The sequence below is a fragment of the Haemorhous mexicanus genome, chromosome 25 (genome assembly GCF_027477595.1).
Source record: "Haemorhous mexicanus isolate bHaeMex1 chromosome 25, bHaeMex1.pri, whole genome shotgun sequence".
NCBI lineage: Eukaryota > Metazoa > Chordata > Aves > Passeriformes > Fringillidae > Haemorhous > Haemorhous mexicanus.
This window is the reverse complement of record NC_082365.1, coordinates 6,606,431-6,631,578: the sequence shown is the minus strand read 5'-3', so window position 1 is coordinate 6,631,578 and position 25,148 is coordinate 6,606,431. Positions and strand designations below refer to the sequence as shown.

General features: G+C 54.1%; 1 protein-coding gene and 1 long non-coding RNA gene across 2 annotated transcripts; one reads left to right on the top strand and one right to left on the bottom strand.

The window, feature by feature from the left end:
- On the bottom strand, positions 1-12,872 carry DENND2D (DENN domain containing 2D). Its single transcript, XM_059867724.1, is given in 17 exon segments — positions 1-948; positions 2,234-2,473; positions 2,889-2,979; positions 3,584-3,625; positions 4,069-4,246; positions 4,380-4,528; positions 6,452-6,592; positions 6,683-6,760; positions 7,891-7,960; positions 8,095-8,207; positions 8,725-8,909; positions 12,189-12,509; positions 12,512-12,547; positions 12,550-12,578; positions 12,580-12,704; positions 12,706-12,764; positions 12,767-12,872. Coding segments are annotated over 17 exon segments (2,025 nt in total). The 3' UTR covers positions 1-886.
- A 251-nt stretch (positions 12,873-13,123) lies between these two features.
- Positions 13,124-14,538, top strand: LOC132338337 (uncharacterized). The gene is made up of 2 exons (XR_009489432.1): positions 13,124-13,328; positions 14,376-14,538. It is a non-coding gene; the product is annotated as an uncharacterized LOC132338337 (long non-coding RNA).
- Positions 14,539-25,148: the final 10,610 nt, after the last annotated feature.

Sequence of the window (25,148 nt, the reverse complement as noted above, 5' to 3'; positions counted from 1 at the left end):
TCTCTGCTGCAATATTTATTTCCCAGATGAGTGTGTTCAGAAAGAAGAACTATCATTTAGCTTTAATCTGCTGCTGGCCTCATATTTCAGAGAGGAATTAAGAGGTTTTAAGAGAAGTTGGCACCAAAATCAGACCCAAGGAGGATGGTGACACATTTTACTCTGGAATGGAACAAATCCTCCCTGAAGCTGTTGATCAGCTGTTTCCCTTTGACACCCCACAGCCATGTGGCCTTCACAGTTTGCTCCAGCACAAATAAATAACCTGCTGGAAATGAGTATTTTTGTTTCCTTGGAAAGCCAAACTTGGCTCTATGTGGCACCAGTGATGCAGCAGCTGTGAGAGAGGAAACCACTAACACCACCCCCTCGCCACCTGCTCCTGCTGGTGTTCAACAATGGCTTAATAAAACAATATAAATTAAAACAATATAAACCAGTTGTTAATAACAAAACCTCAGGAACCGTGCAATGGGATGTTCCTTATTTGCAAACCCCTGGTTTGTTTTAATGAGAAGTAAAACTATTTCCTACTCATCCCTTTTTTTTTCCTCCCTTCTAATAATTACTCTAAACCCCTGCTGTCCTGCAGCCAGCCCTGGCTGCCCTCCCTCTGTGTGAGGTGTTGGGGGGACAAGAACCGTGCAGGGCCAAGCACTGGGAGTCAGAGTCTGTCCCTGGAGCGACCATGAGCAGGAGGGAAATCCCAGCCTGGCGCTGGTTCTGTGCAAAGATTTCTCCAGTGCAATGATGCCCTGAGAAAGAAAGGGTGCTCAGTGCTGCCCAGGCAGCTCAGGAGTCCCAGGTGCAGGAACAGAGTCCAGTATGGTGCTGCTGGCAGGGATATGTCAATCCCAGTCCTGCTCCCCTGCTCCCACGCTGGGCTTCAGGAGTCCCTTCTGTGCTTCTTCTGTTCATGGTACTCTATTATTTTCTGCTGGAAATATGCTATGGAAGAAAAAAGGTCATGGGTGAGGTGCTGGTGTTTGGAATGGGAGATACAGGGCTGTCCAGCCTGAATCCTGCAAAGTGTTTGTGTCCCATACCATCCTGGGTATGGACACTTGCACCCACAGAGGACCCGGAGAAATGTGGAAATGACATGTCCAAGGCAGGTTGGATGGGGCTTGGAGCAACCTGGGCTAGTGGAAGGTGTCCCTACCCATGGCAGGGGGTGGAATGAGATGCCCTTTAAAGGTCCCTCCAACCCAATTTGTTGGAATTTTGGGATTCCAAAAGTCTATGAAATGGGCGTGGTTGCAATGCCACCCATCCCTCTCACCCAAAAGAGGCTTTATTGTGCTGGGTTAGCCCATGGTTTTAACCCATGTGTTCACTCCTGTTCAGTTTTGTGTTTCCCACCAGCAAGGAAGGGAGAAAGCAGCAGACCCAGCTAAACACCAGAATGATGATGTAGACTGGGAATACAATAAGAAAACAGGGACTGTGCCATCCCTCTCCTTCTCCACAGGTTTGCCCTATAAGGTCTCACATAAAAGGGTGGAGAAGCAGCACCCGAGGCAGTGCCAGCAGGAGTCCCCCGGGTGGGGTGGCAGATCCCAGCCCAGGATGCCTCCATCCAGAAATACAGCTTTTGGGTAGTTTTCTCCACCTCCACTGCCCATTTGTCCCTGTGCCAGGCTGGGAGGAGGCTCAGCTCTGCCCTGTGCCCTGTAAATCCCCAGGAAGGGGGAAGGACCAGCCCTGCTGCCACAGAGTTAAGGGCTGAGCTGAGTCAGGTTCCTGGCAGTTGCTGATGTGCCCAAGCCAAATGTTTCTGCTGCTGCTGCTTGTTTGCCTCAACACATAGCTCCCAGTGAGCTGGCCCCAGCTCCAGGTGAGTGACAAGATCTAAAATGAATCAGAGAGTCCAGAATCCCACGCTGATTTGAGTTGGAAGGGACCTTAAAGCTAAGCCAGTTCCAAAGTCTGCCCTAGGCAGAGACACCTTCCACCAGACCAGTTTGCTCCGAGCCCCATCCAAAGTGGCCTTAGACACTTCCAGGGATGGGGAGTCACAAATGAGGATTTTTTTTTTTTTTTTTGGTTGCTAGACAGGTATGGAGAAATGAGGCCATTGAGAGCAAACAGGGTCTGCTCAGTGCCCTGAGCACCCTCAGCTTGGGCTGCATCCAACCCCTCACCAGGCACGTGGCATCTGCCCCTAAACCAACCAGCCCAGGGTTCCACAGAGCCCACCCAGCAGGGGAGGGATGAGAAATGGGACCATTACCTTCCTGGGGGATCCTGCTCTTCTCCGCTTCCTCAATAAATAAGGAAAACATGTTTGTCTTCACAAACTTCTTCACGAGCCGGCGGCAGCTCCTGGAGGCGATGGCCTTGCAGAAGGCTCGTTCCTGGAAGCTGCCAGAGCCGCTCCTGCCCCACTTGATGTGGGAGCCGTAGTGCCCCACCAGGCGCACAAAGAACTGCACGAAGGCCTCTGACACCAGGGTGTTCACCTGCTCTGAGCCTGGGGGGGAAACGGAGCACGAGAGGTGGGGATGAAACCTCTGAACACAGACAGCATGGGCCTACATTAACCTGGTCTGTGTTTGCATCCCAAGGAATTACTTGCTTAGAGCCTTCCTCTGCCACTAATCAAGGATCAGATTAATTTTGCTGAGGGAACCCTGGCTTTCCAGGGTGTTGCTTTTCAGGGTGGCAGCATCTTAATGTTCTAAATATTAGCAAATATCAATTCTTCCAGCAGAATTATCTGTTCCTGATCTCGTGTTTCAAAGGACGGAGGAAAACCCAAGGGATTATCCCTGCAAATAGGGGGAGAAATATCCCAGACCAGGTGACTTTAGGAAAACCCCCTGGCTGAAGTCTCTGGCCATGGAGAGGGCAGATCGGGGCTCTTTTACCATCACAGACATCCTTACTGTGCACGTTGTTGTTGTTGTTGTGCCTGTTCAGAGATATCAGCATCTCGTTTTGCAGCTTTCCAGGCAGGATCTCCTCCTCATCCCCCACCTGGAAGACAATGGGGCCATGAAGCACTGGAGAGAATCCAGCTCAGGGGGTCATGGGTTGGTGCAGCCCATCAGTGGGGCTCTCAAAGCTCATCAATTAATCATCATCACAATGTCCTGCAGAGATGTGGGTGTGCAATACCCAGTGCATGGACCCTGCTGTTCTGGCTCAAAAGCCAGGAGCAGTGGCTGTAGACATCCCCACATGGGATGTTCCCCCTGGGAGGGTGCCACTGAAGATGGCTCTGCCCCCAAAATCATAGAACCACAAAATCCCAGATGGGTTTGGGTTAGAAGGGACCTTAAAGTTCATCCCATTCCACCCTCTGCCATGTGCAGGGACATTTTCCACTAGACTACATTGCTCCAAACTCTAGCCATCTTAGGCTTGGACAATTTCAGGGATCCAGGGGCAGCCACAGCTTTGTGGGCAATCTGGGCCAGGGCTTCACCACCTTCCCAAAATCTCGTCTAACCCTGCCCTCTGGCAGTTTGAACCCATTTAAAAATGTGGAAGCTGCCAGGTAGCTGACACAAAGGAGGAAAGGCCCTTCCTGGGGTTATCCAGGCCACCCCAGCCCCACACCCACACAGGGAGGACCTACCGCCCGGATGATCTTCCCTTCACAGAGATCAACTATCAGAGCCTGAAAAAGAGAAGGGAGTGAGCAGGCACCTGGGCTTCCTCCCACCCATTTTGGGATGGGACTGGTGTGTCACCAGCCTGTGAGGGTGGCACAAGAGAGATCAGCCCCTCTCTGCAGGAAGGACCTGGGCAGGGGGACCAGGGCATTTCCCACAAGGACAATTTTTGCTGCAGGTTTGGTGGCTTGTCCCCACACAGCTTTCCTCTGCTTCAAGACTGGGATGACCCCAACAGCAGCTCCTGGAGCACAGGGGCAGGGCAACTCCCAGGGGAATGTGGAGGTAACACCCCAGGTGCCAACAGGAGGGGACATGGAGGACACCCTAATTTCCAGCCTCCCTGGATGGGAAAAGGGTATGATCAGAACTCCAGGGCCAAGCCAGACCTGGGGACATGGATTAACTGATGGCTCCACCCAGCTGCCCTCCCCTTCAGATGAAATACCTCCTCCATTGGCTGCTCCAGGACCCGCTCCAGGTGCCGTATCTGGATGCCGACCATGAAGGGTGTTGGGCAGCACACAGTGTCCAGCAGGCACTCAGGGACCACAGGGATGTAGGTGTGAGCCCAGGTGAAGGGGTACAGGAGAGCAGCCACAGCGTGGATACACTGGGACAGGACACTGTGGGACAGGCAGCCAGCAGTGATACCATGGCAGGGAGTAGGGAATATCCCATCTCGAGCTCTGTAGTGTCCTGTGCCACTTCAAGGGCATTTTTTTGGGGCATTTTTATAATCAAGAGATCAGGACTCACCTCAGCTCCTCAGCCAGGAAAATGAGCCGTCGCTCCAACATGGCAGAGGCAAAGATGTGCAGGATGAGGTGAGGGCTGAGTCGCTGGAGCAGAGCCTGGAACTCCACGTGCTCCAGGTGGGCATCCACAGGCCGTGTGAGCTCGATGAGCTGCCAAGGAAGAGCCATGGAACCCCAGCTTAGGAGGGGCAACACTCCCCCCATCCTGCCCTGGCTTCCTGAGAAGGTGATTTGGAAGCAGTTAATGACCCAGCATTGCAGCATCTGCACCGTGTCCATGTAGAAGGGACAAACTCCATTTCATCCTGCCAGGAGATTCAGCCTGTGCAGCACTGAGAGCTCAGGGAAGCTATCAGTGATGAGCACTGTGGGGCTCTTTATTTGGGCACTGGATTTTTAACCCAAATGCCTCTTTTCTCCAGTGCTCCCAAGTCCCTGGCAGAGGGTGGCAGGGACATGTCCCATCTCAGTTTCTGAGAGGTCATCTGTGAGCTGCCAGGAAAGGGAGGAGTGGGGAGCGCATGACTCCTACAAATGCCACAAAACCTTCCTCTAAAGTCTCTCTGGCAGGGTCAGCCTGGCAATTCCTGGCTAAGATGCCCCAGAAGTGAGGGAAATAATAGAAATTTGCAGGCAGGCTGGCTACTCAGCTGCATATGCCCACAAGTCTCCTCATTCCATCAATCCCCATGGAAGCCAGACATGGTGAGTACTGAAGGGTTAACAGGACTGTGCAGCTCATGACACAGTCCTGGCCCTTCTCCCAATACTTCAGGAAGAAAATCCCCTTCTCCACATGCTTTTCCACCAAAGCAGCATCTTCCCAGCCAGCAACATCAGGCTTGGCTAGGCTCCACAGCCCCTTTCCAGCACAAATCCTGCTCCATCCCCACCTCAACCCATGCAGTACCCAGAATTTATTTCCCCTCCTTTCCTGGTCTCAGTGATCTCCTTGCTCCAGACCCTGCCCAGAGCCCCAGAGTGCAGCTCTTTCGAAGAACATCCTCATTCCTCCTCCCTCTGGCAGCCCAGGCTGTGCTTCCGACCATGGCCCTGGGACAGAGCATTGAGCAACCTGCAAAGTCTTGCACAAGCTCCCTGGATTAAGAAATCGCTTAGATCACCAGCTGCTAAATTGCTCTATGGAGCAAGGATCCTGCTTTCAGGCCCTCCCTTGGCACATCCATGGGATGCTCAGTATTGGGGACATTTTGCCCAGTGCCAGAGTGGATCGTACCCATTTTTCCAGCTTGGCTTTGCCGCAAGAGAAAGAAAAAGCAAATTAAAAAGCCCTGCCGGTGTGAGTCTGGGCTTTGTGTGGGCGCAGTGAGATCATCTCATCCATGCCTGGATCAGATCTTTTCTCTACATGAGAAGACTGGGCTTGTCACACACCCGCACCTGCCTGGGGGGCTAAATCAGGCAGGAATCAAGACTGGGAGCTGAGTACAGTGGTATGGAGAAGAGCATAATGATGCAATCATGGAATCATCGGGCTGGAAAAGCCCTCTAAGATCATGAACTGTATGTTCACCACTAACACCCATCCCTAAGTGCCACATTCACGTGTGTTTTGAACACTTCTAGGGATGGTGATTCCACCACTGCAGTTGGACAGGTGGTGCCAGTCCCTGACCACCTCTTTTGGGAAGAAATTTGCAGCCCATGACAGCCCTTGCACCACTGTGCTCCCCAACCTGCCTGAGGAGCAGGCGCTGGCTCAGGAGCAGCTCCCAGCCCCTGGCAGAGGAGGCCCCTCCCAGCCCCTGGCATCCTACTCTGGCATCAGGGCAAGGCAAGTCCCAACATAGTGTATGGAGAGGTTTTTGTGCAGCAGTTCCAGCTTCAGGCTGGGGGAGCTGCAGAGGTTGCATCCTCTGGGGATGGGCTCCATCCTCATCCTCACTGCTCTCCTCCTGGATCAGGAGAGAGATGACACCCATCTTCCCAAGCAATGAGGCCCCTGGCAGCCTGACCCACCCAGCCCTGCTATGGTCAGCATCCTTGGGTGCTGCAGGGGTGGAGGATGCTCCCAGATGTAGACCAGGAGGTGCCCCTGGGTCCCCCACCAACCTCTGTGCCCGACTCGGGGATGAAGCTTTTGATGGTGACAGTTTTCCCTGGCGCAGGGAAGGGCGACTCCCGGAGGCCCTGCATGAAGGGGTAGATCACTGCCATGGAGATCTGGCGCCTCTTCTCCACCTCGTCCAGGATCTGGGTGAGAAAGATGTAAGATGGGAATCCCGAGCAGATAAGGGAGCAGTTGCCAGGGTCGCCACTGGGCCGGAGCCACCATGTCCCTACCTTGGAGAAGAGCCCAAAGCAGCCCAGGCAGCTGATGATGCAGAAAACCTCGGGGAGTCGGACACCACGCCCGGATGGCTGGAAGAGTGTGGGAAAAGGATCTGAGCATCTCCCAGCCCCCTGCACCAGCTCCACACTCTCCAAAGGGATCCTCACTTGCTCCCCTCAAATTCCCAGTCACTCATTGGGAGGTTTTCAAAGCTAGGGCCAAGGCCAATGATGCAGCTGATGCTGGAAAAGCAGAAGGTGCCCAGAGAAGGTGATTTGGGTGTCTAAGCTGTTAATTAATTTGGTGCAAAGTCCTTTGGCATATTTGCAAACTCTCCTTCCACCCAGGCACACATTCTCCAAGACAACCTGCCCCACCATCCTTGGAGTTAACCCTGCCTCCTGCTACAACAGGAGCCTTTGGGATGACTTCTTTGGCTTTATTCTTCCCTTTCCAACTGGACTATCCTGGGTCTGTTTGCTCTTTTCTGCCCTCCAGATATGCAGTTCCAACAGCCTGAGCTCATCCCTGGATGCTGAAATGGGAAGGTGCACGAGGATGAAGGGGTGGTGGATCCAGCTGTTGCCCATGCTGTGGCACAGGGATGTCCTCCTGGATTTATGTCCTGGTTCAAAGCAGTAGCCAGGGAAGACCATTGCATCTCAGAGCCCCTGAGCTGGTCAAACCCATGAGCTGAGAAACAGCCACTGCTCAGATGCAGCTTTTGGGTATGGGGCTGAGGGCTCCTAGCTCCTTGGTACCTGGATGGGTGCACTGACATTCCCATCCTGATTCCAAGTGGGATTTGCAGCCGTCCTGACCACTCCAGACATGGGAAAGGAGCCAGGGAAGCTGTGGAAGCCAGTGGGGAATCACAGAACTGTTAAGTTTGGAAAAGCCCTCCAAGATCTCCAAGTTCAAAAGCAGCCCAGCACCACCATATCCACGCCTAAAGCATATCCCCAAGTGCCTCACCCACAGGCTTTGTGAACACTCATTGTTTTCTCCATCCAACATATGAGTTATGCCTCAGCAGAGAGCTTTAAAAACCCCCTCTGGGTACCCTCTTGCTGCTCCTCATCACTGTGGTCAAGGCCAGTGGGTTTCTGAGGCACAGCCCCAGGAGCTGAACTCTGGGCCTGGCAGGAGGTAATGTGTCCCCCCGTGGGTAGGGGGTGACAGTGACACCCCCACTGGGTGTGGTGTGGGGAGGGCTCACCAGCAGCCGCCTGCAGTAGCCAATCTTCCTGCTGCCATCCACGTTTGTCAGGACAAAGGAAAAGGTTTCGCTGCAAGAAGAGAAAATGTGGGGCTGGAATGAGCTGGGATGGACTGGGCTGGGCTGGACTGGGCTGGACTTCCAGCCCTCAGGAGTCCAACAGGGGTGGGGACCCCAGCCCAGACCCTGCCATAGGGCAGGTACCTGGTGAACTCAGTGATAGGTGCCCAGTTGTTGCCATCAGGGAAGCAGAAGAGGGGGATAGCTTGAAGGAGACGTTCCTCCTCCTCCTTCTGGCCCTTCAGCAAGTTCTCACGCTGGATGGAAGTGATGTCAAGAGTCAGGGAGATGGAGGGTCCCCATTGTCACCAGGAATGGGGTGGGATTCAGTGGAATGAAGTCTGTCCCAAAGCGACCCCTGCCTCTGAATGATGCAGAAGGGGCTTGCACATGTCTGGACAAGCACCTCCCAAAAATCCAAATTTTGACTTTCACCCCATGGACAGTGAGGCAAAGCAGAGGGATCCTCTGCAAATGTGATCTCTTCCTGTGCCACCTCCCTGAGATGTGGTTTCCCCACCGTGGTCTTCCTTTTTGCGACAGGAGGCCTGGAGTTTCCTCCTGGGGTTTGTGGCCCTGGGCTGGGATCACGGGGAGGGACAGATGGTCCCAGCAACCCCAACTCAGGGCAGGCAAAGCCTGGGGTCTGGGACTGTGACTCAAGAGCATGGGGCAGCTTTCTCCTTCCATAGCTTTAATGATGGGGAAGGAACAATATCCCTTTCTTCTCTAAATGTGGAAAACTAATCTTACCAGAAACACAAGACTAAATACCTTTGGGAATTGGTAGGTTATCTTGGGTTCATAACGTCCATCTGGCATCTTCTTCAGCGACACCACCACCAGGTACTCAAAGAAGAACTGTCCAGCAGAGTAGAAGACTGAGCTCCGCTCCCCCTGCTTCCCCTGTGGTACCTGTGGGGGGGTGTTTTCCGCAGCAGAGGCCCCATCTTTTCCTTCTGAAGCCAAAAAGATCCCAAAAAAATCTGATCAGAGTGCAATGAAAGGTCTGAGGGCAAGGGAGGAGTTGCAGAGTTACATGTGAACTGGCTGAAGGGAACCAGGTCCTGGTGCCCAGGACTTTTGGCCCCCAAAAGTGGGGACATGAAAAGGAAAGAGAAATTGCTTTTATGAGTCTTTTAGGGAAAATCCTGACACCTCCAGCCTTCCTTTGCCCCAGCCCAGTGAGGGCAGAAGGATGCCCAGAGCAAAGCAGACACATGGAATGAGGAGAGCAGATGGGCTCTATATTAAACATCTGCAGGGAGGTATGGGAATGTGTTACAGCAGGTAATTTTATTCTCTTAGGAGAAGCAAACAGCAACAAACCAGCCCAGATCTTGTTTGAGCATCTCCTAAAGCTCCAGTCAGATGAACCCCAGCCTCTCCCTGCCAGGTGTCCTGGGAACTGCTGATTGCAAATGAGCTACTCAAGGGTTTTTCCTAAACCAAAGCAAAGCAGTTCCTGGAGATTACACCCCAGTTCTTGTTGGGCTGGTTGGGGAGGGCAACTGGGAAGCATCAGCAGTCACACCCTGAACAACCAGGAATAGGAGGGAAAAGAGCCCCATCCAGCATCTCCAATGGCCCTGGGATGACCACAGTGGGACAGTGAGAGCCGAGGGCTGGAATGGAGAGGAGTTAAATGCTGGACAGAGACTGCAGCCAGGCCAGGCCACAGCTCTTCCCTCTGCCAGAGGCCACTTCTGCCTTCCTTTATCCTTGTTCCCTTGTTCTTGATACAGAAACTGCCCCATCTCTGATTATTGTGGGGAGCTGGAGCAGAAAAGTTGAGCTGCTCTTTCAGGAACAGCAAGGAAAATAAATATGTGGCTGGATTAAATGGCTTTGGCTTTATTAAACCTCGGCAACACCGAGCTCTTGGGGAGCCAGAGCCAGCACAAAACAGATGGGGAGGGGAGCGCAGAAGCCCCCCCAGTCCATAGATTGCTCCAACCTTCTTTGTTCTGCCTTGAGATACGGCAGCCAGAAACTGGCTCTTGCAGTTTGTCCCCAGACCCCAAAGTATGTCCCTGAGCTCTTCTAGTTGTGCCACAGCTGATTAGAGCAAGGCATGGCTATGATCAGCTATTCCCATTATCCTTCTCCTCCAAAAGCAGTGCTGGTGGACACCCTGCCTACATGTCCCTCCAGTTCCAGAGCTGCCTCCTTTAGTCTGGAAACACCTCTCCAGCTTTTGTTCCAGGTCACTGGGAGCTGATGGGAACAGAAGGCTCATAGGAGGAGGTGACACTCATGGTCCCATCACAGGATGTTCCTTCCCAGGGACCAGAAATTCCTTTCCCATCTTGGGGTGGGGAGATGCTCAAAGCCACCCCTTTGTGCACCTGGGGCTGCCCCACTTCCACATACAAAGTCCTTCCTCAGTGGCAAGGTGAAATTCATCCCAAAGGGGACCCTTTGCAGCAGGTGAAGGATGAGACCTGGCTGAGGATACCTCTGGTTTATCCTCATTGGGGATCATCCTGGACCTGCCCAATGAGGTGCTCCAGACCAGGAAAAAGGTTCACAAGATGTGCATTGCTTCTCCTGCTGTTCCTTGGGATGCTCCAGCAAAGGCTTTGGTCTGCTCCCACCTCTGACCCAGGCAGGGGGTTGTTGTTGGGAGGACCCCAGGGAAGAAGGCTTGGGAGGGCTGGTGGTGTCCCCCATCCACACTGGACACTGGCATTGGCTGTTTTCCCATCACAGTGCAAGATGGAAGTGCAGTTAAATCCTGCCTATGAAGTCCCATTCTGCATTTCAGAGAACAACAGATCTTCAGGTCTTCAGCAAGGACTGCATTTGCATTTTGTCCATGGGGTTTACAAGCAAACAAGCCAAACCTGCTGCTCTGGAGAGCCTGGCCTTGCCAGGCTACAGCTCTGCCTCTCTCACGTGGAAGTGTGGATCCCCCAGCAGTGCTGGGTCTGGTTGCAAAGCCCTCACTGGCAGAGCCTAAATCCCTCAAAGACCACAAGTCCCATCCCTGGGCTGGAAGATGAGCTCCAGGGATATAAGGAGTGAACCGTCAGGCAGGCTGAATGTGGCAGGCTGAGATCCCAGCGCTGGCCCAGATCGGCAGGGCTCACAGTGCCCCGTCTCCCGGGGACACAAGAAAGGGTCACAAGAGCCAATGACTCTCCCATCCATAGCCCGTGTCAGGAAATTCGGGAGCACCCCCAGCCCCCCAGCAGTGGGTGGGAGCATCCCCTGCGAGGAAGGGAAGAAGGTGGGTGGCCAGGGGTGCTCTCGCAACTCCCAGATGGAGAGTGGCTACTAGTCACGTGGATCTTCACCCTTCCATCCACCGGACACGGAGAGGGCAAAGGCTGCTGCGGGCTTTTCTTATCGCCGAGGGCTGCACTCAGCCCCACTCTGCCTGTGGCACAACCGGTTTCTTTCCCCTTAGAAAACTCCCGACCTCTGGTGTGCCAAGGTTTTCCGACCTGGTTTGCGGGGGAGCTCAGCTTCCCGTGCCGCCCAGCAGCCCATCTGCCCCAGCGGAGAGGAAATGGCTTTGGCTTTATTAAACCTCGGCAACACCGAGCTCTTGGGGAGCCAGAGCCAGCACAAAACAGACGGGGAGGGGAGCGCAGAAGCCCCCCCAGTCCATAGATTGCTCCAACCTTCTTTGTTCTGCCTTGAGATACGGCAGCCAGAAAACTCTGATGATCCTTTCGATATCTCGGAAAAGATCACAAATCCCAAAGGACCAATTTCTGCAGCGCCTTCTGAAGGCTCTGCAACACCCAGCTGTCCTGAGGGGCACCGTCTCCCTCGTGGGTCCCCCCCACGGACACTCTCATGGCTGTCCCAGATGCCACGGCATGCTCTACGATGCCTCGTTCAGCGGGGATGTGGGGAGACAGGGGATCTGCGGGGCCGCCCCTGGGGCTGGGGTGGGCTCATCTGGGAAGGGGTGGGCTCCCGGGAGATGTGGTGCAGTTCTCGGGATGGGCTGAACCCCCGAGAACGGAGCAAGAGATGCGGTGAGTCCCGGGGCGGCCGGCCCGAGCTGGGCTCCCTGGGGTGGGGTGCGAACGGGCCGGGCTGGAGGGACCGAGCCGCTGCCGCCGTTCACCCGGCGCGGTCGCGCTGCGCTGCCCGGGACCGTCCCCGCTCCGCCGGCAGCCGTCGACTCCCGCAGCCGCGGCACCGGGGATGGACCTGTCCTAACACCGAAACTGACACCGACACCGGCACCGGCACCTCCCGGACCCCTCCCATGACCTCACCTCTGCGGCCGGCGCGCCGCAGGCTCCGTCGCAAGAAGTTGCCGATGGAAGCCATGGTGGCCCCGGCGCGGTCCCGGTGCGGCCCCAGCCCGGCCCGGCCCGGCGGGGAGGGCTCGGCTTCCGCCCGCCGCGCTTTCGCTTTCCCGGGGGAGGAGGGACGGCAAGGGGCGGAGAGGAGGAGGAGCGGGGAACCGGGCAACACCTGGCACCGGCCAGGCACGGGAGACTCGTCCGGGGAGAGGGGGCACCGGGGCACGGGGTAGCCCGGGAAACCCGAGAAATGGGCATGGGGGCCCGGGAGCATAGTGAGTGAGGGGAGCAGGGAACTGGGGATGCGGGATCCGGTAGTACAACACATGGGGGTAAGGGAAGAACTGCGAATGGGAGTCCTTGGGGAGAAGGAGTCGGGAGCACCTGGCACGGAGGTCCTGGGAGGAACCTGGATGCGGGCATCCTGGCAGCCTCGGGAATGGGGGAGGCGGGAAGATCTGCTTGCTGAAGAGCAGGAGCACTGGGCACGGGGGTACAGGAAGCACTGGGATCTGGGTCTGCGCGGGCGTGATGGTCGTGGAGGCAGCGGGAATGGGAGAGCTGGGAACACTCCGAGTTATAAGGATGCCAGGAGGAGCCAGACATGGGATATCCAGGAGGATCAGGCATAGGGACACCCGAAGCACCGGACATAAAGGGAGTTGAGCATCCCCTCAAACGGGGCTGGGCATCCTAGTGGGAAGCCGGCCTAGGCTGGGGCACAGGGTGGGAATCAGGGCATGGACTCCTGGAACAAGGTTTGCCCTGCATCACAGGGGACAGAACACTCATTCCCCAGTGCTACAGCATTGCCCAAATCCTGCTCCAGCATCGTGGCCTCCTCCAAGCCATTCTTCCCTGGGACCCCACCAGTGCCAGCACAGCCTCTGCGGGGTTGGAGATGGCACTGACCTGTCCCCTCCAGCGTACAGACGTATCTCAGATGTGTCTCCAGAGTACAGATACATCTCAGATGTATCTCCAGAGTACAAAGTTTTGGTGTCTCTTGCTCTGCAGTCAGCCCATCACCTGCTCCCGTGACTCCACTGTGCTTTATTCCCCTGTCGTGGGCTGCGAGCTCGTCCTGACCCCTCAGGCACGCCGGCTGGGGTATGCTTTACCTCTGGCTGGTGTTTCCTCACTGGTCAGAGATTTATCCTCCCTTCCTGAGGTACTGAGAGGTGCTTTGTCCAGGTCTGGGGCTGGAGCCCGGTTGCCATCCGCCTTTTTTTGCAGGAAGGAAGAGCAGTGTCCTGGTGCTTCGATCCGGGGGTTTCCCTGTCTTGGGCATGCTGGGACACTGTGGAGCTGCTCGGCTTTGCCGGGTGGTTTCACTGCTCCGCACATACCAACAGTCCCTTAAAAAACAATGATATCTTAAAAAAAAAAATCCCCCTTTCCCATTCTCAGCCTGTCCACCAGTATTTTCTCTGCAGTAACCAAGATCCATTCCAAACCAAACAATTATCTGATCCAAAAATTGAAATAATTAATATCGTCTATGATTCTAATTAAACATACAGAAGGACCTTGGGCACAGCTATGGGTTATCAGACTCCAGGTGTGATGAGCTGTGCACAGTTCTCAGCCCCAGTGCCAGCATGAGGCTGTTTGCAGCTGTAGAGCAGATTCTTTACACCAAATGTCCTCATCTCTTTTATTTTGCAACATCTCCCCTTCCTCTCCCTTTCCTGAGTGTGGGCTGGAGCTTGAGGATAGGTTTACAGCCGCCAGGAATGGCCTTTGCCAGCTTGCAGAGGTGGTGGATGCTTCCAAAATTCATACCCACCGGGACACGTGCCTCTGATTCAACCAGGATGCTGCCTCCTCATTGGGCTTATCAGGGAATTGCTGGTCCAGGAGTCATTTTTCTGTCTAATTTTGAGTGGGTGGGAAAGCATTTGTGCTTCTCGGAGGAGAGGACAGTGTGTTCGTTTGTGCACAGGGCTTGTTCCCAGGACAAATTTCCTCTTGGCACAAAGGGAAAAGAAAAAGTTAGGGGTTTTCCCCTCGACTTTGGAGAAATACGCCTGCTTCCTGGAAACTGGCGCCACCTTAGGAAAACAGCTGCTGCTTTCAGCCAGAAGAAAACCCCCGAAATGCTTTCATTTTATACCCATAAACAGATTTTTTTTTTTCCTGCTTTCTCCCTTGAAGGGAAGTCTCTGACTGCGATCCCGCCTCGATAACGCCGCGATTCCGCTCAGGCGGCTTCTGTGCGGGAGTAAAAGCGCCGTGTTCCAGCCGCAGAACTTCTTGCTCCTGAGGAAACACTGTGCCTTTGTGCCATTGCACAATCCAATAAACCTTGCGTTGCTGAGAGAGGTTGAACTTTTGAATATTCCCACTGAAAGCTCCTTTCTGGGGGAGTCCGGCCGCCCGTGGGGGCAACAAACGGGCGCATTGTGGGATCCTGGGGGCCGCTGGCCAGCGCGCTTCCCCCGCTGGCCGTCGCGCTGCTCTGTGGCCGCTGCCAAAGTCATTTCGCTTCCCTGATCAACCCCAGGGAGTTTTGTATTTGGCTGCTTTTCCCTCCTTGAAGTCCCAGTGCTGCTGAATACGCGCTCGTATTCGGCTTTCTGCAGGCACGGTGTGCTCAGACTGCAAATATCCCGCAGGAGCGGGAGGGGAGCGCTGGGAGGGTGCCCGGCATCGCCCTGGGACCGCGGTGGCCTCATCGCTAGGACCCGGCTTGCACCTCAGCTTCCTCTTCCTTCTCTGGGCTTGCAGCCCTCTCCTGACCCCGGTGCATCTTCCCTCCTTCCCCATCCCCTCGCTGGGTGCCGGAGGAGCTCCGGTGCCGCCTGAGCTGTTTCCACTTTGCACCCAGGCTGGGATCGGGGCTTAGAAACGGAGGGTGGCGTGCAGCCGCAGCATCCCTGGCAGGGAGGCCACCGAGGGCAGCCCGAGGATGGTGGGGAACCCAACGCCCTCTTTTCCAGCCTTTCCCATGTCGGGGAGTTTCTCCCACTGGATGGCGGCATTAGAGCAAAGAAATCTCTCCGGGAGAGGGGACCTTCACTGGAGGGACTTTCCCCCCCTGGTTTTCTGGCTCCCGGGACGTTTGTCCTTGGGCTGAGGATGTGTGGGTTCAGCACACTCTTGTTTGCACTGTTCCTGCCACTGGTGCTTAGCTCTCTGCCCTGTTCCCTGCTCCATGGTCCCTTCCAGCATCCCAAAATGGGGAGCCATGGAACATCCTCTGCTGGCTCCTCTTCCCTGTGGATGCAGAGGAACCTGCTGGGGGCTCAGCTGGGGCACTTTGAGTCACGACCAGGACCAAGGCAGACCCAGACTGGGCAAGGAAAAGAGATGTCAGCCCTCATGGTATACCAAAATCACAATTTCTTAGTAAGGCACATCCCTTATCTGCCCAAAGCCCTCCATGTTACAATTGCTGGGGTGCAGAGACCCCCATGTCAAAGTCACACACCCAAAAATGGCCTGGTTTTGCATGGAAAAAGATTTGGGCACAATTTTTCCATGGTGGTTGCAGTTGAGGCTCCATAGCTCCCAGGCACTGGAAAACAAAGACAATCTGGCCACTTTTCCTTGCACCTCATGGTTTTAACCCCAAATATTTCAAACCACCTTTGGGATTTCATGGATGTGGTGATGAGCAGATGGGCTTGTGCAGTGCTGGGTGGGCAGGGAATGTTCATGCTGGGCTGCAGCCCCTCTGCAAATACAGGGCAGGGCAAGTGCTCCAAGGCTGTTTTCTGGCCAGGGGACATCTCAGCTTACAGGCTTCCAGCTGGGCTGACATTGCTGCTGGCACATGGGCAACCACAGATCACAGAATCACAGGAACCCCTGAATAGGGAGGCACTGTCAGGGATCATCCAGTCCAACCCTTGCCCTGCACAGACACCCCAACAATCCCACTCTGGGCATCCCTGGCAGCGCTGTCCAAACACCCCTGAAGCTCTGGCAACCTTGGGGCCATGCCCATTCCCTGGGGAGCCTGGGCAGTGCCCAGCATCCTCTGGGGGAAGAACCTTTCCCTGATCTCCAGCCTGAGCCTCCCCTGACACAGCTCTGTGCTGCTTTTGCTGAATTATTTTCCCTGCACTCTGAGGACAGCTCCATACAGCATCACAGGTGGGAGCTGTTCCACAATGCCAATAAGCAGGAACATTATTTTTAATACCAGCCTATGTTCCTGTTGCACTTGACCTTGGCAGCTTTTTATTCTGTAATATTTCCACGAGGAATGGGAGCTCAGCTACACTGACAATGTTCTTCTGACAAGCAACTTTTTCTGCTCTCCCTGATACAAATAGGAATGACCTGTGGCCAACACAAATCTTTTTGAGAACTCAGTGACAGGAGCTCTAAACCTGAAATAAATCAGGATGTTCACTCAAACAGCATGGATGGAAGAACAGCAGCAATTGGGGTTTCAGTCCCACATTCCTCCAGAACTTTGATGGAATGCTGCTCTGGTTTGAAGTGGTTTCCTCCGTGGCATTCTCAACACAGACATCTGCATCCAAACTACAAAATGGCCTGGAAAGGGTCGAGCCACAGAACTCTCAGGTGTAGCCTGGGATTTCCCTAGGAACTCCTGTGATGACCCAGTGATTTATCCTGGGTTAAAATGCTATCTCCAGGATATTTTGTCCTTGAGAAGGTGTTTCAGGGGTCAATCTCCTGCAGGATGCAGAGCCTGTGGTGAATTTCCATTGGAATGCACCTGGTTGGGACTCCCAGGTATTTGATGCCCCTTTTCCTGCTCAGTTCCAAGGGCTTTGCCCTTCTTTTTGTCTCACAGGCTGAATGAGCCCTCAGCTGAAATTGGACAATTTGTGGCATGTCTGGAAGCACCAAGGTCCCACCTCCTGGGTGGCTTTTAAATCCTAGGCATTCTTACCCCGAAGCACTGTGGAAAGCCCAGTGCTGGGATGCTGGGGGCTCTGGGGATGCTGGGGAGGGAGGAGGAGGGTGATGGGGCTGGAGGTCACAGTGATTTGTCCCAGGGAATACAGGATGATGCTGGAAAGGGTTGGGGCAACTGGTGGGAGCTGGGTTTGTTTGATGAAATAAGAGAAGAAATTGGGGATTTTCCAAGGTAGTCTGGAAAGGAAAAGGCAAAGAAATCAGAGGGTCAGTCCTGCTCCTTGGGAGCAAAGGGTGGGAATCCACAGGAGTGGGTTGCAGGACCCCACATCCACTGCTGACCCTGGACTTTATCCCATCTTCTTCAAAAAGCAAGGATTTGCAGCTTGGTGCAATCCCTGAGAGCTGGAGGGTGTGAGGTGAGGAAGACCTCCCTGCCCCCAGTTACACTGGCAGGGCTCCAACCCACGACCCTAAAGTGAGCTTTAAGATTTGCTAATCTCAAAGAATTGTTGGCACTCAGAGCAGTGATTTACTGTGTGTTTTGCCACAGCAAGTATTTTCCAAAAGGCCATGCTAAGTTTACACTGGAGTTGCTGGGATCAGATAACTGGTCCTGGCAGCTCCCTCCTTGTCCCCCCCATCCCTCCTGGTTGCCGTGCTGGGGTGCAAAAGGACAGCACAACTTCTCCTGCACCCCACAAAAAGAGCTAACCATGGTCACAAGCAGCATTAAAAAAGGGATCCACAAAGGTGTTTTTCCTTGTGCAGGTGGTGGGATGGGACTGGATCATGTCCTGGCTTGCAGGAAGATGTGAACTTTTGGAGAGTCCCAACGCTTTACTTTGAAGTCACAGTGCCAGGTACAGAAAAGAGCCAACCCTGGTGCTGAGCCGGGCCATGTCCACTTCCACAGGGCTTTGCAGGCTGTGAAAATAAATCAGCTTCTCACCTTCAGCGCCAGCAGGGGCGGGTGACAGCCCTGCACATTGTCTGGCATTCCTGCAACGTTAGAGCACCCCAAGAGATCCCAAGGGCTTTACATGTGCTGGGCAGAAATGATGCCTCCAGCCACCACTGCCCAGTGGGATCCTGGGGCATTTCCAGCCTGCAGAAAGGATGGGCTCCCTTGGCATGTCCGCTGTGTCACAGAGCAAGGGCTGGGTCCCTGCATCCTGCTCCCTGTGCCACAGAATCCAGACAGGTTTGCATTGGAAGGGACCCCAAAGCTCATCCCATTCCCACCCTCTGCCATGGGCAGGGACACCTTCCACTATTCCGGGTTCCTCCAAGCCCCAGCCAACCGGGCCTTGGACACTTCCAGGGATGGAGCAGCAACAGCTTCTCTGGGTAGCCTGGGGAAGGGCCTCCCCACCCTCACAGGTGGAATCCCTATTCCTTCTCAATACTCCATCTCACTCTGCCCTGCATTCCCCTTGTCCTGTCCCTCCATGCCTTGTCCCAAGTCCCTCTCCAGCTCTTCTGGAGCCCCGTTAGACACTGGAAGGGGCTCTAGGGTTCTTCCCAGAGCCTTCTCTTCTCCAGGGGAACACCCCCAGCTCTGCCAGCCTGGCTCCGGAGCAGAGGGACTCCAGGCCTTGGAGCAGCTCCTCTGGCCTCCTCTGGGCTTGCTCCAGCAGCTCCAGGTCCTTCCTGTGCTGGAAGCCCAGAGCTGGAGGCAGCTCTGCAGGTGGAGTCTCACCTGAGTGGGGCACAGGGGCAGAATTCCCCGTCCCCTGCTGCCCATGCTGGGGGATCCACCCAGGGCTTTGGGGGATTTCTGAGACCCAGCGCACATGCCTGGGGCATGTTGAGCACCAACACCCCAAGCCCTTCTCCCAGGGTTGCTCTCAGATTTTATGTGACTGAGAATTTCTCCTCCTTCTTAAGAGTCAGCACTTGGGAGGCAGAAGACCCCCCCATCTCTTCCTCTTGTCTCTGAATCCCTTGGGATTTCTGCCACCTCCTAACCCCCCAGGAGATGGGTAAGAGTCAAAGCCACCTCCAGCCTCATCCCTGGTTCTCACTGTCCTTGGTCATGTCCAGCTGAAGGTTTTGGCCTTTCCCTGCAAATATCTAAGTGTCCTCTTGGCACTGACTTGCTCATGGACAAGGAGGATGAGATTGGAACATCTTCCATGGCTGTTTCTTTGCAGGTTATTGTATCAACAGATCAACCCCCCATTGTTCTCTGAGCACCATGTCTTGGCCCAGCTGCTCTGGAGGTGTTTTGGGGACATGCTTCCCCCAGGGATGGCACGGGACTGTCACGCTGTGCTGAACGGGGCAGGGAGAAACTTCTGGTGCAAGCCCCTGCATCTGGAACAGGGCTGAGCCACAGCTGGCTCTGGGTATACCAGGCGCTCCAAGGACCAGGCATTTACAAAGCTTGGCTGGGAGGATTTCACTGTCTGGAGGATTTTGGCACCCAGCACAGGGACATCTGGATTGAATGTCCCCATGATGCTCCCTGGTGGCAGTAGGGAAAGGATGCAGCTGGGCCCTGTTGGACAACCCAAACTGGTGTGCATTCCCAGTTTACTGGGACCTGGTGGAAGTCCCTGGGATTTGGGGACACTCCAAACCCTCTCATAGCCCCTCCAACCCAGCAAACTTTCCCGGGAGGGGGAAACAGTAGGGAAGTTCTCAAATAAAAGTCTTTGGGTTAGAGAAGGTTGTGGGAGGGGCCAGGACATGCTGTCCCAACAAGGGAGCAGATCCCATTTGCTTCCAAGAATCCTGGGAAGGGACAGCCCTTCCCAAACACCCTGGACATGGCAAGGCGCAGGCAGCCCTTGTGGCCATGACCACACTGGCCTCAAGGACTTCCTTGGGATATCAGTGCCCCATCTTTCACATGGCTGGTCCCAGTAGCACCAGTGTCCCCAGGGCTGGGACAGGTCTGGCTGCAGCAAATCCTGCTGGTCCTATCTGCTCTCAGCTGAACAGGGATGCTCCAGGATGGAGCTTGGCAGAGTCCTGCAGGGACCAGTAGTGGGTTGAAGGGAGCAGGGGGGAGGAGGGGATGGGGAGAGTGCAGGGAAGGTGAGAGTGCCAGTCAAAGTATGTAAGGCAAGGAAAGGAGGTGTTGGATGTGAGGAAATATGGGAAAAGCTGTGAGGGGAAGTGGAAACACCGGTGTTGGTCCTACAGGAGGGACTAGGTAGGAGCAATGACCTTGAAGACACTCAAGGTGGCCCTAAGTCCTTGATGGAGAAACAGGGACCTGATGAAGGGGATGCTGAAGGTCAAATGAGAGTCTAACTCTGGGCTGTTTCTGGCCAATGTCACCGTGAACCTTGGCAGGGGGTTTCAGTCTCTCAAAGTCCTTAGGGCAGGGCCGGATACCCTCCTGGGGAGTAGCAGTGCCTGGTCCTGCCTGGGACTGCAGGTGAGGAGAGGAGCAAGCAGGCTCTGAGAAGTGGTGCCTGTCCTTGTGCAAACACTGAGCTCCCTGCTGGTCCTAATCCATACTGAAATTTGCCCTTTGTGCTGGTGGAGCCTGGGGCTGAGCTGTTCCCTCCCCCTTCTCCTGCAGAGCCTCCCAGCTCCTTGCTCAGGGGAGAGAAGCAGCTGGTGTGGCTCTGGTCCCTGGGTGCAAATGCTCAGAATAAACTAGCAAAGGAGCTTTGGAACAATTCAGGCCTTCCTGAGCTCCTAGTTTTAATGAAGAAGGAAAATCTGAGCTGCTAATTGCAGTTTCTCCCTGACACAGGAGAGGGCCAGCCCTGACAGGTGGTGACAGAGCCTTATTGGCATCTCCACCTGCCGTTCCCAAGCCTTGGTAGAGGTGACTCTGCACAGACTGAAGAGACCAGGGCTGACACAGCCCTGTCCCTGCAGGCTCTCTGTCCTAGGTGAGCTCCTGCTGGCAGCCCCAGAAGTTGGGCAGGACTGGAAAAAACCCATCCCAGGCAGAGCAGTGCCCCAGGACTGGCATTGCTCCTGGGAGCACTGCAGGTGACAGCTGTGGTGCCAAGGTGCATGAGGGTTCCTGCTGGCCTGGCACGCTCAGGCCCAGCTGGCCCTGGGTGCAGGTGCTGCAGATCACTGCCCTGCAGCTCCTGCCCTGCAGCTCCTGCTCAGGCTGTGCTGTCCCCTCCTACGATGACTGTAATTGTGGTGGCCGCGCAGATGGCCCTGGGGGATCCTTTTTGGCTGTGGGCAGCAGCTGATGCCTCTCTGTGATGGTTTTTCCACTGCAGTGCTGTCACAGTCTGGAGGGAACACGGAGCTCCCTGGCTCAGCTCCCAGCAAGTCACAGGGCAAAATCAGGACATCTCTGCATGGGTTTTCCTATTTTTCTACCTCATCCATCTTGGAGGAGAATTATCCCATTACACCCCCAAAATAGCAGCCCAAAAGCTGGTTCTGGGTGTTTGCATCCCCTGCCTGCCTCTGGCAGCTCCTGATCTCAGCAGGGGAAGCGCAGGTCTGGGCACCCACCCTACTGCTCCATGAGCTGATGTTGGGGGACCTGGAGGTGAGTGAACCCTGACTGATCATGGAATTAGACAATCACTTGGGTTGGAAAAGACCCTTAAGGTTATCAAGTCCAACCCTCAACCCAGCACTGCCAAGGCCACCACTAACCCAGATGCCTGTCCTCAGCTGCCATGTCCACATGGCTTTTGAACCCTTCCAGGGCAGGGGACTGGGCACTGCCACTGCCCTGGGCAGCTTGTGTCAGGGCTGAAGAACTTTTTCCCTGAAGAAAGGGTTACTGGAGAGTGAGTGAATCAAACTGGTGCTGCTGAGTGCTGCTGGGGTGAGCTGGGCTGCACCCAGCGACAGGGACAACTCTGGAGGCAGGGGCTGTTAGAACCCTGAGCTTACCAAGGTATGTCTACCAGGCAAGAAATGCCCCTCAGCACCTCAGAGATGCTCCTGTTGATGTCTCTTTATTACCTGGTTGGCTTTTCTGGACCAGACAGGGATATTTTAAAGCAATACTCAAAATTATTTTCCCAGGGTGACACCTAGAGAGTTCCTTTCCTGGGGGGCTTTGGGAGGGCAACTGGGGCCATGTCCCAGCTCCGGGCTGGAGCCCCTGCCTGCAGTCATTGCTTTGGGATGAAGTAAGTGTCCACTTGTGTGTGACAGACAAATGGAAATCTAGCCTGGTCCCAGCCCACCTGCTGCCTGCCCCAACTGCTTGACTCAGTGCTCTGTGAATATCACAGTGACAGCAAGGCTGGAAATGCTGAGCAGGGATGTGGGATTTGGGAGGTGGTAGGTAGGGCACTGAGCCTGCTTACCTAAACAACCTGCTGGCATTTGTGTTTGACCACTGTGTGCTTTCCAGATGAGCTCCCTAGTTTTCTGGAGATCTGAATTAACCCTGGAAAGGGGACAGGCAAAGGCAGGAACAGCAGTTGAAGGGAGGGCACAGACCCACACAGGAATCAGCACCAGTAACCACCAGTAATAGCCTCCCTGAAGGGGCTTGGACACCTCCTTTCTGCTGAAATTCAGGAGATTTGGGCATTTTTCTGGCCTTCTGTGATGTCTCCCATGGACTCACAGTCCACACAATGTGTTCAGGGTTGGATGTGGCCAAAGGAAGGTGGGCATAGTTCCTTCTCTGTCCTGTTGGGTGACTTTGAATTTATTTCACTGAGTTGGCAGTGAGGACCCTGTCAGTCTCGGGTATATCCTGATACAGGCTGTGGGTGGCTCTCCTTGTTGAAACCCATGCTGATACCCTGGTGCTCTGTCCTCTGCCCTGGCCAAACCCATGGCTGTGCCAAGGACCCGTGCCCAGAGCCTGTGGTGGCCCAGGTGTGGCATCCACCTGCTGCTTTCACAGTCTTGCTGGGGTGCAAAGAGCCCACCAGAATCTCCAGAGATGTTCATGGGGACAGGGACAGGAGGGGATGAGCACGGAAGATGCAACAGCTTCAGGGAGCCCTTCTCACCTGATGAGCTCCTTGTTTATTCCAGGCCTTTGGCATCTTCCCTTTGCTTTACGATGTGCAAGTGGGAAGGTCTCACCACCTCCTGTCTAATCCTGGAGCCCTGTTTAGGGGATGGTCCTAATCTCTGGAAGCCTCCATGATTTGCCCCAGCTGTCGGAAGCATCTTCTCTCTCCCTGCACCGACACATCAGCTGTTGTGGCGGGGAAGGCACTCCCGAGGCCTCCCCCACCCCATCTGCTTTCCTGAACTGGGAGTCTGGCTGGATGGGCCGATCTGATGTTTTGGGGGAACAATTTCACCTCTTTGCAATGGGATCCTGTCAAACAAACACAGTGGGAAAATGATCTACCACTGTGCTGCATCATCAGGGGGATTTGGAATAACAGTGGCATGAGGAGGATCTGATCCTTTTTGGCATAAATTATATTTCCTATATTTAGACCTATACTCACTCAGAAAATAAGTAAGTAAATGTGTCAGTGTCTTGGTGGGCTGGAATGTGGGTCAAAGCCAATTTATAAAAGTATCAGTTTTTGTAGAAAGAAATTTTTTCTCACTGGAAAACATGGATAACCTGTATTTCAGCTAAATCCTGAAATACTTGGAGTTTCAGGCAAAAATGTGCTGATATTTAAATTATCACTAAATTTTTAATATTCAACCCTCCCAGCTGCCTGTAGGAACTGCCCTCTCCATATGATTTTCATTTCCATCACCAGACTAATTTGAGCTTCCTCACCCAATACTGGGGCCTGAGACAGCCCACTTCTGTCCTGAGTTGAAATCACCTCCTGGCAGCAGTTTCTCCATCCCCACTGTGAATCCACAAGTGAAGCCATCGTGGTGGGTAAGGAAAGGTCAAGTCCCACCTCTGGAGCCTTGGAATTGGGACAACTTCCTGTGGTGCTATTGCCATCAACAGCAGCAGCTCCTCAGAGTTTCCCTGCTGGGGTTTGCTCAACACCCAGCACTTGCCCAATATGTGAATAAACACGATGCCAATAAACTCTAGTAATGTGGCCTAGATAAGAGTGGATGATAAACCATGTTGATTCATCTGCTCATAACCTATTAGTCACCCACTGAGTCAACAGAGCAAAAGCATGCAAACATCATGGAGCAGGTTGACAGACCCAAGTTTCTTTCAAATTGAGAACTTCAAGTGAAATTATTGCATTGATGTTCTTTATTTTTCCTGGGGAAAGTATTTAATTTTCAGCTGCACTCCCTCAAACTGAAATCAGAGAGAAATCTGAGTGCTCTTTTCCCTATGAATTGGAGTTTTGGTATTGATATATTTTTCTTTCTGAACTCTGTAAATTGCTTCTCTTAACATATAATCAAAACAAGCCCCCCCCCCCTTTTTTTTTTTTTGCAATGAAGTAGGGTTTTTTTTCAGAATAGACAGATTAGACATCATGATTGAGAAAGACACAGGGAAGATGCCTGAGCAGATGTTTGTGGGAGTCTGGAACTGATCACGTGTGAGCTGATGGAAAGAGTCATCAAGGCATGGCCTATGTGGAGAGGTCAAGTGGAGGAGTCAAGGGGGGCCAAGGGGGCCAAGGTCATCCAAGGCACAATGAAATCCTGGTGGGCCAAGGTGTGGAGAAACCAGAGTTTCTCCAATTGGCCCCCGGGAGCCAAAGACAGCTGGAGCAGGATGGATGGATGATCCTCTCCAGCCCTTCCTTGCCCTGCTGGGCAGCAGGACTTGTCCTCTCTCTGGCTAGAGCAGCTGCAGGGAATTTTCTGGTTCATGACCGACTTGGCAATTTTGGGCCACTCCAAGGTGCTCTGGGCAGAAAAGGAACTGCCAGTACCTATCTATGCAGGCAGCAGAAATGCCTGGGAGCCCCATATCACTCTCTCCTGCCTCAAGGATCTCATCCCTCAGGCATTTCAAAGGAATTTTGGGTAATGAATAATTTTATTACTCATATTCCTCCTCACTGGGGAAATAATCAAGGAACATCTGGGTTATCACACGGTTTGGGGTAAACAGACCCTCCCTGAGACACCAACATTATCTCACGGTACCCTGGCTTTGTCCTGCTGCCAAATAATCAGGAGACAAAAAATATCCCTCCTGGAGCAGGAGGGTCATGCTGCTCCAGTTGGGGTGCACACCTCAGGCTCTTTTTTGGAATTCCACCACGCCCAGCCTGGCCA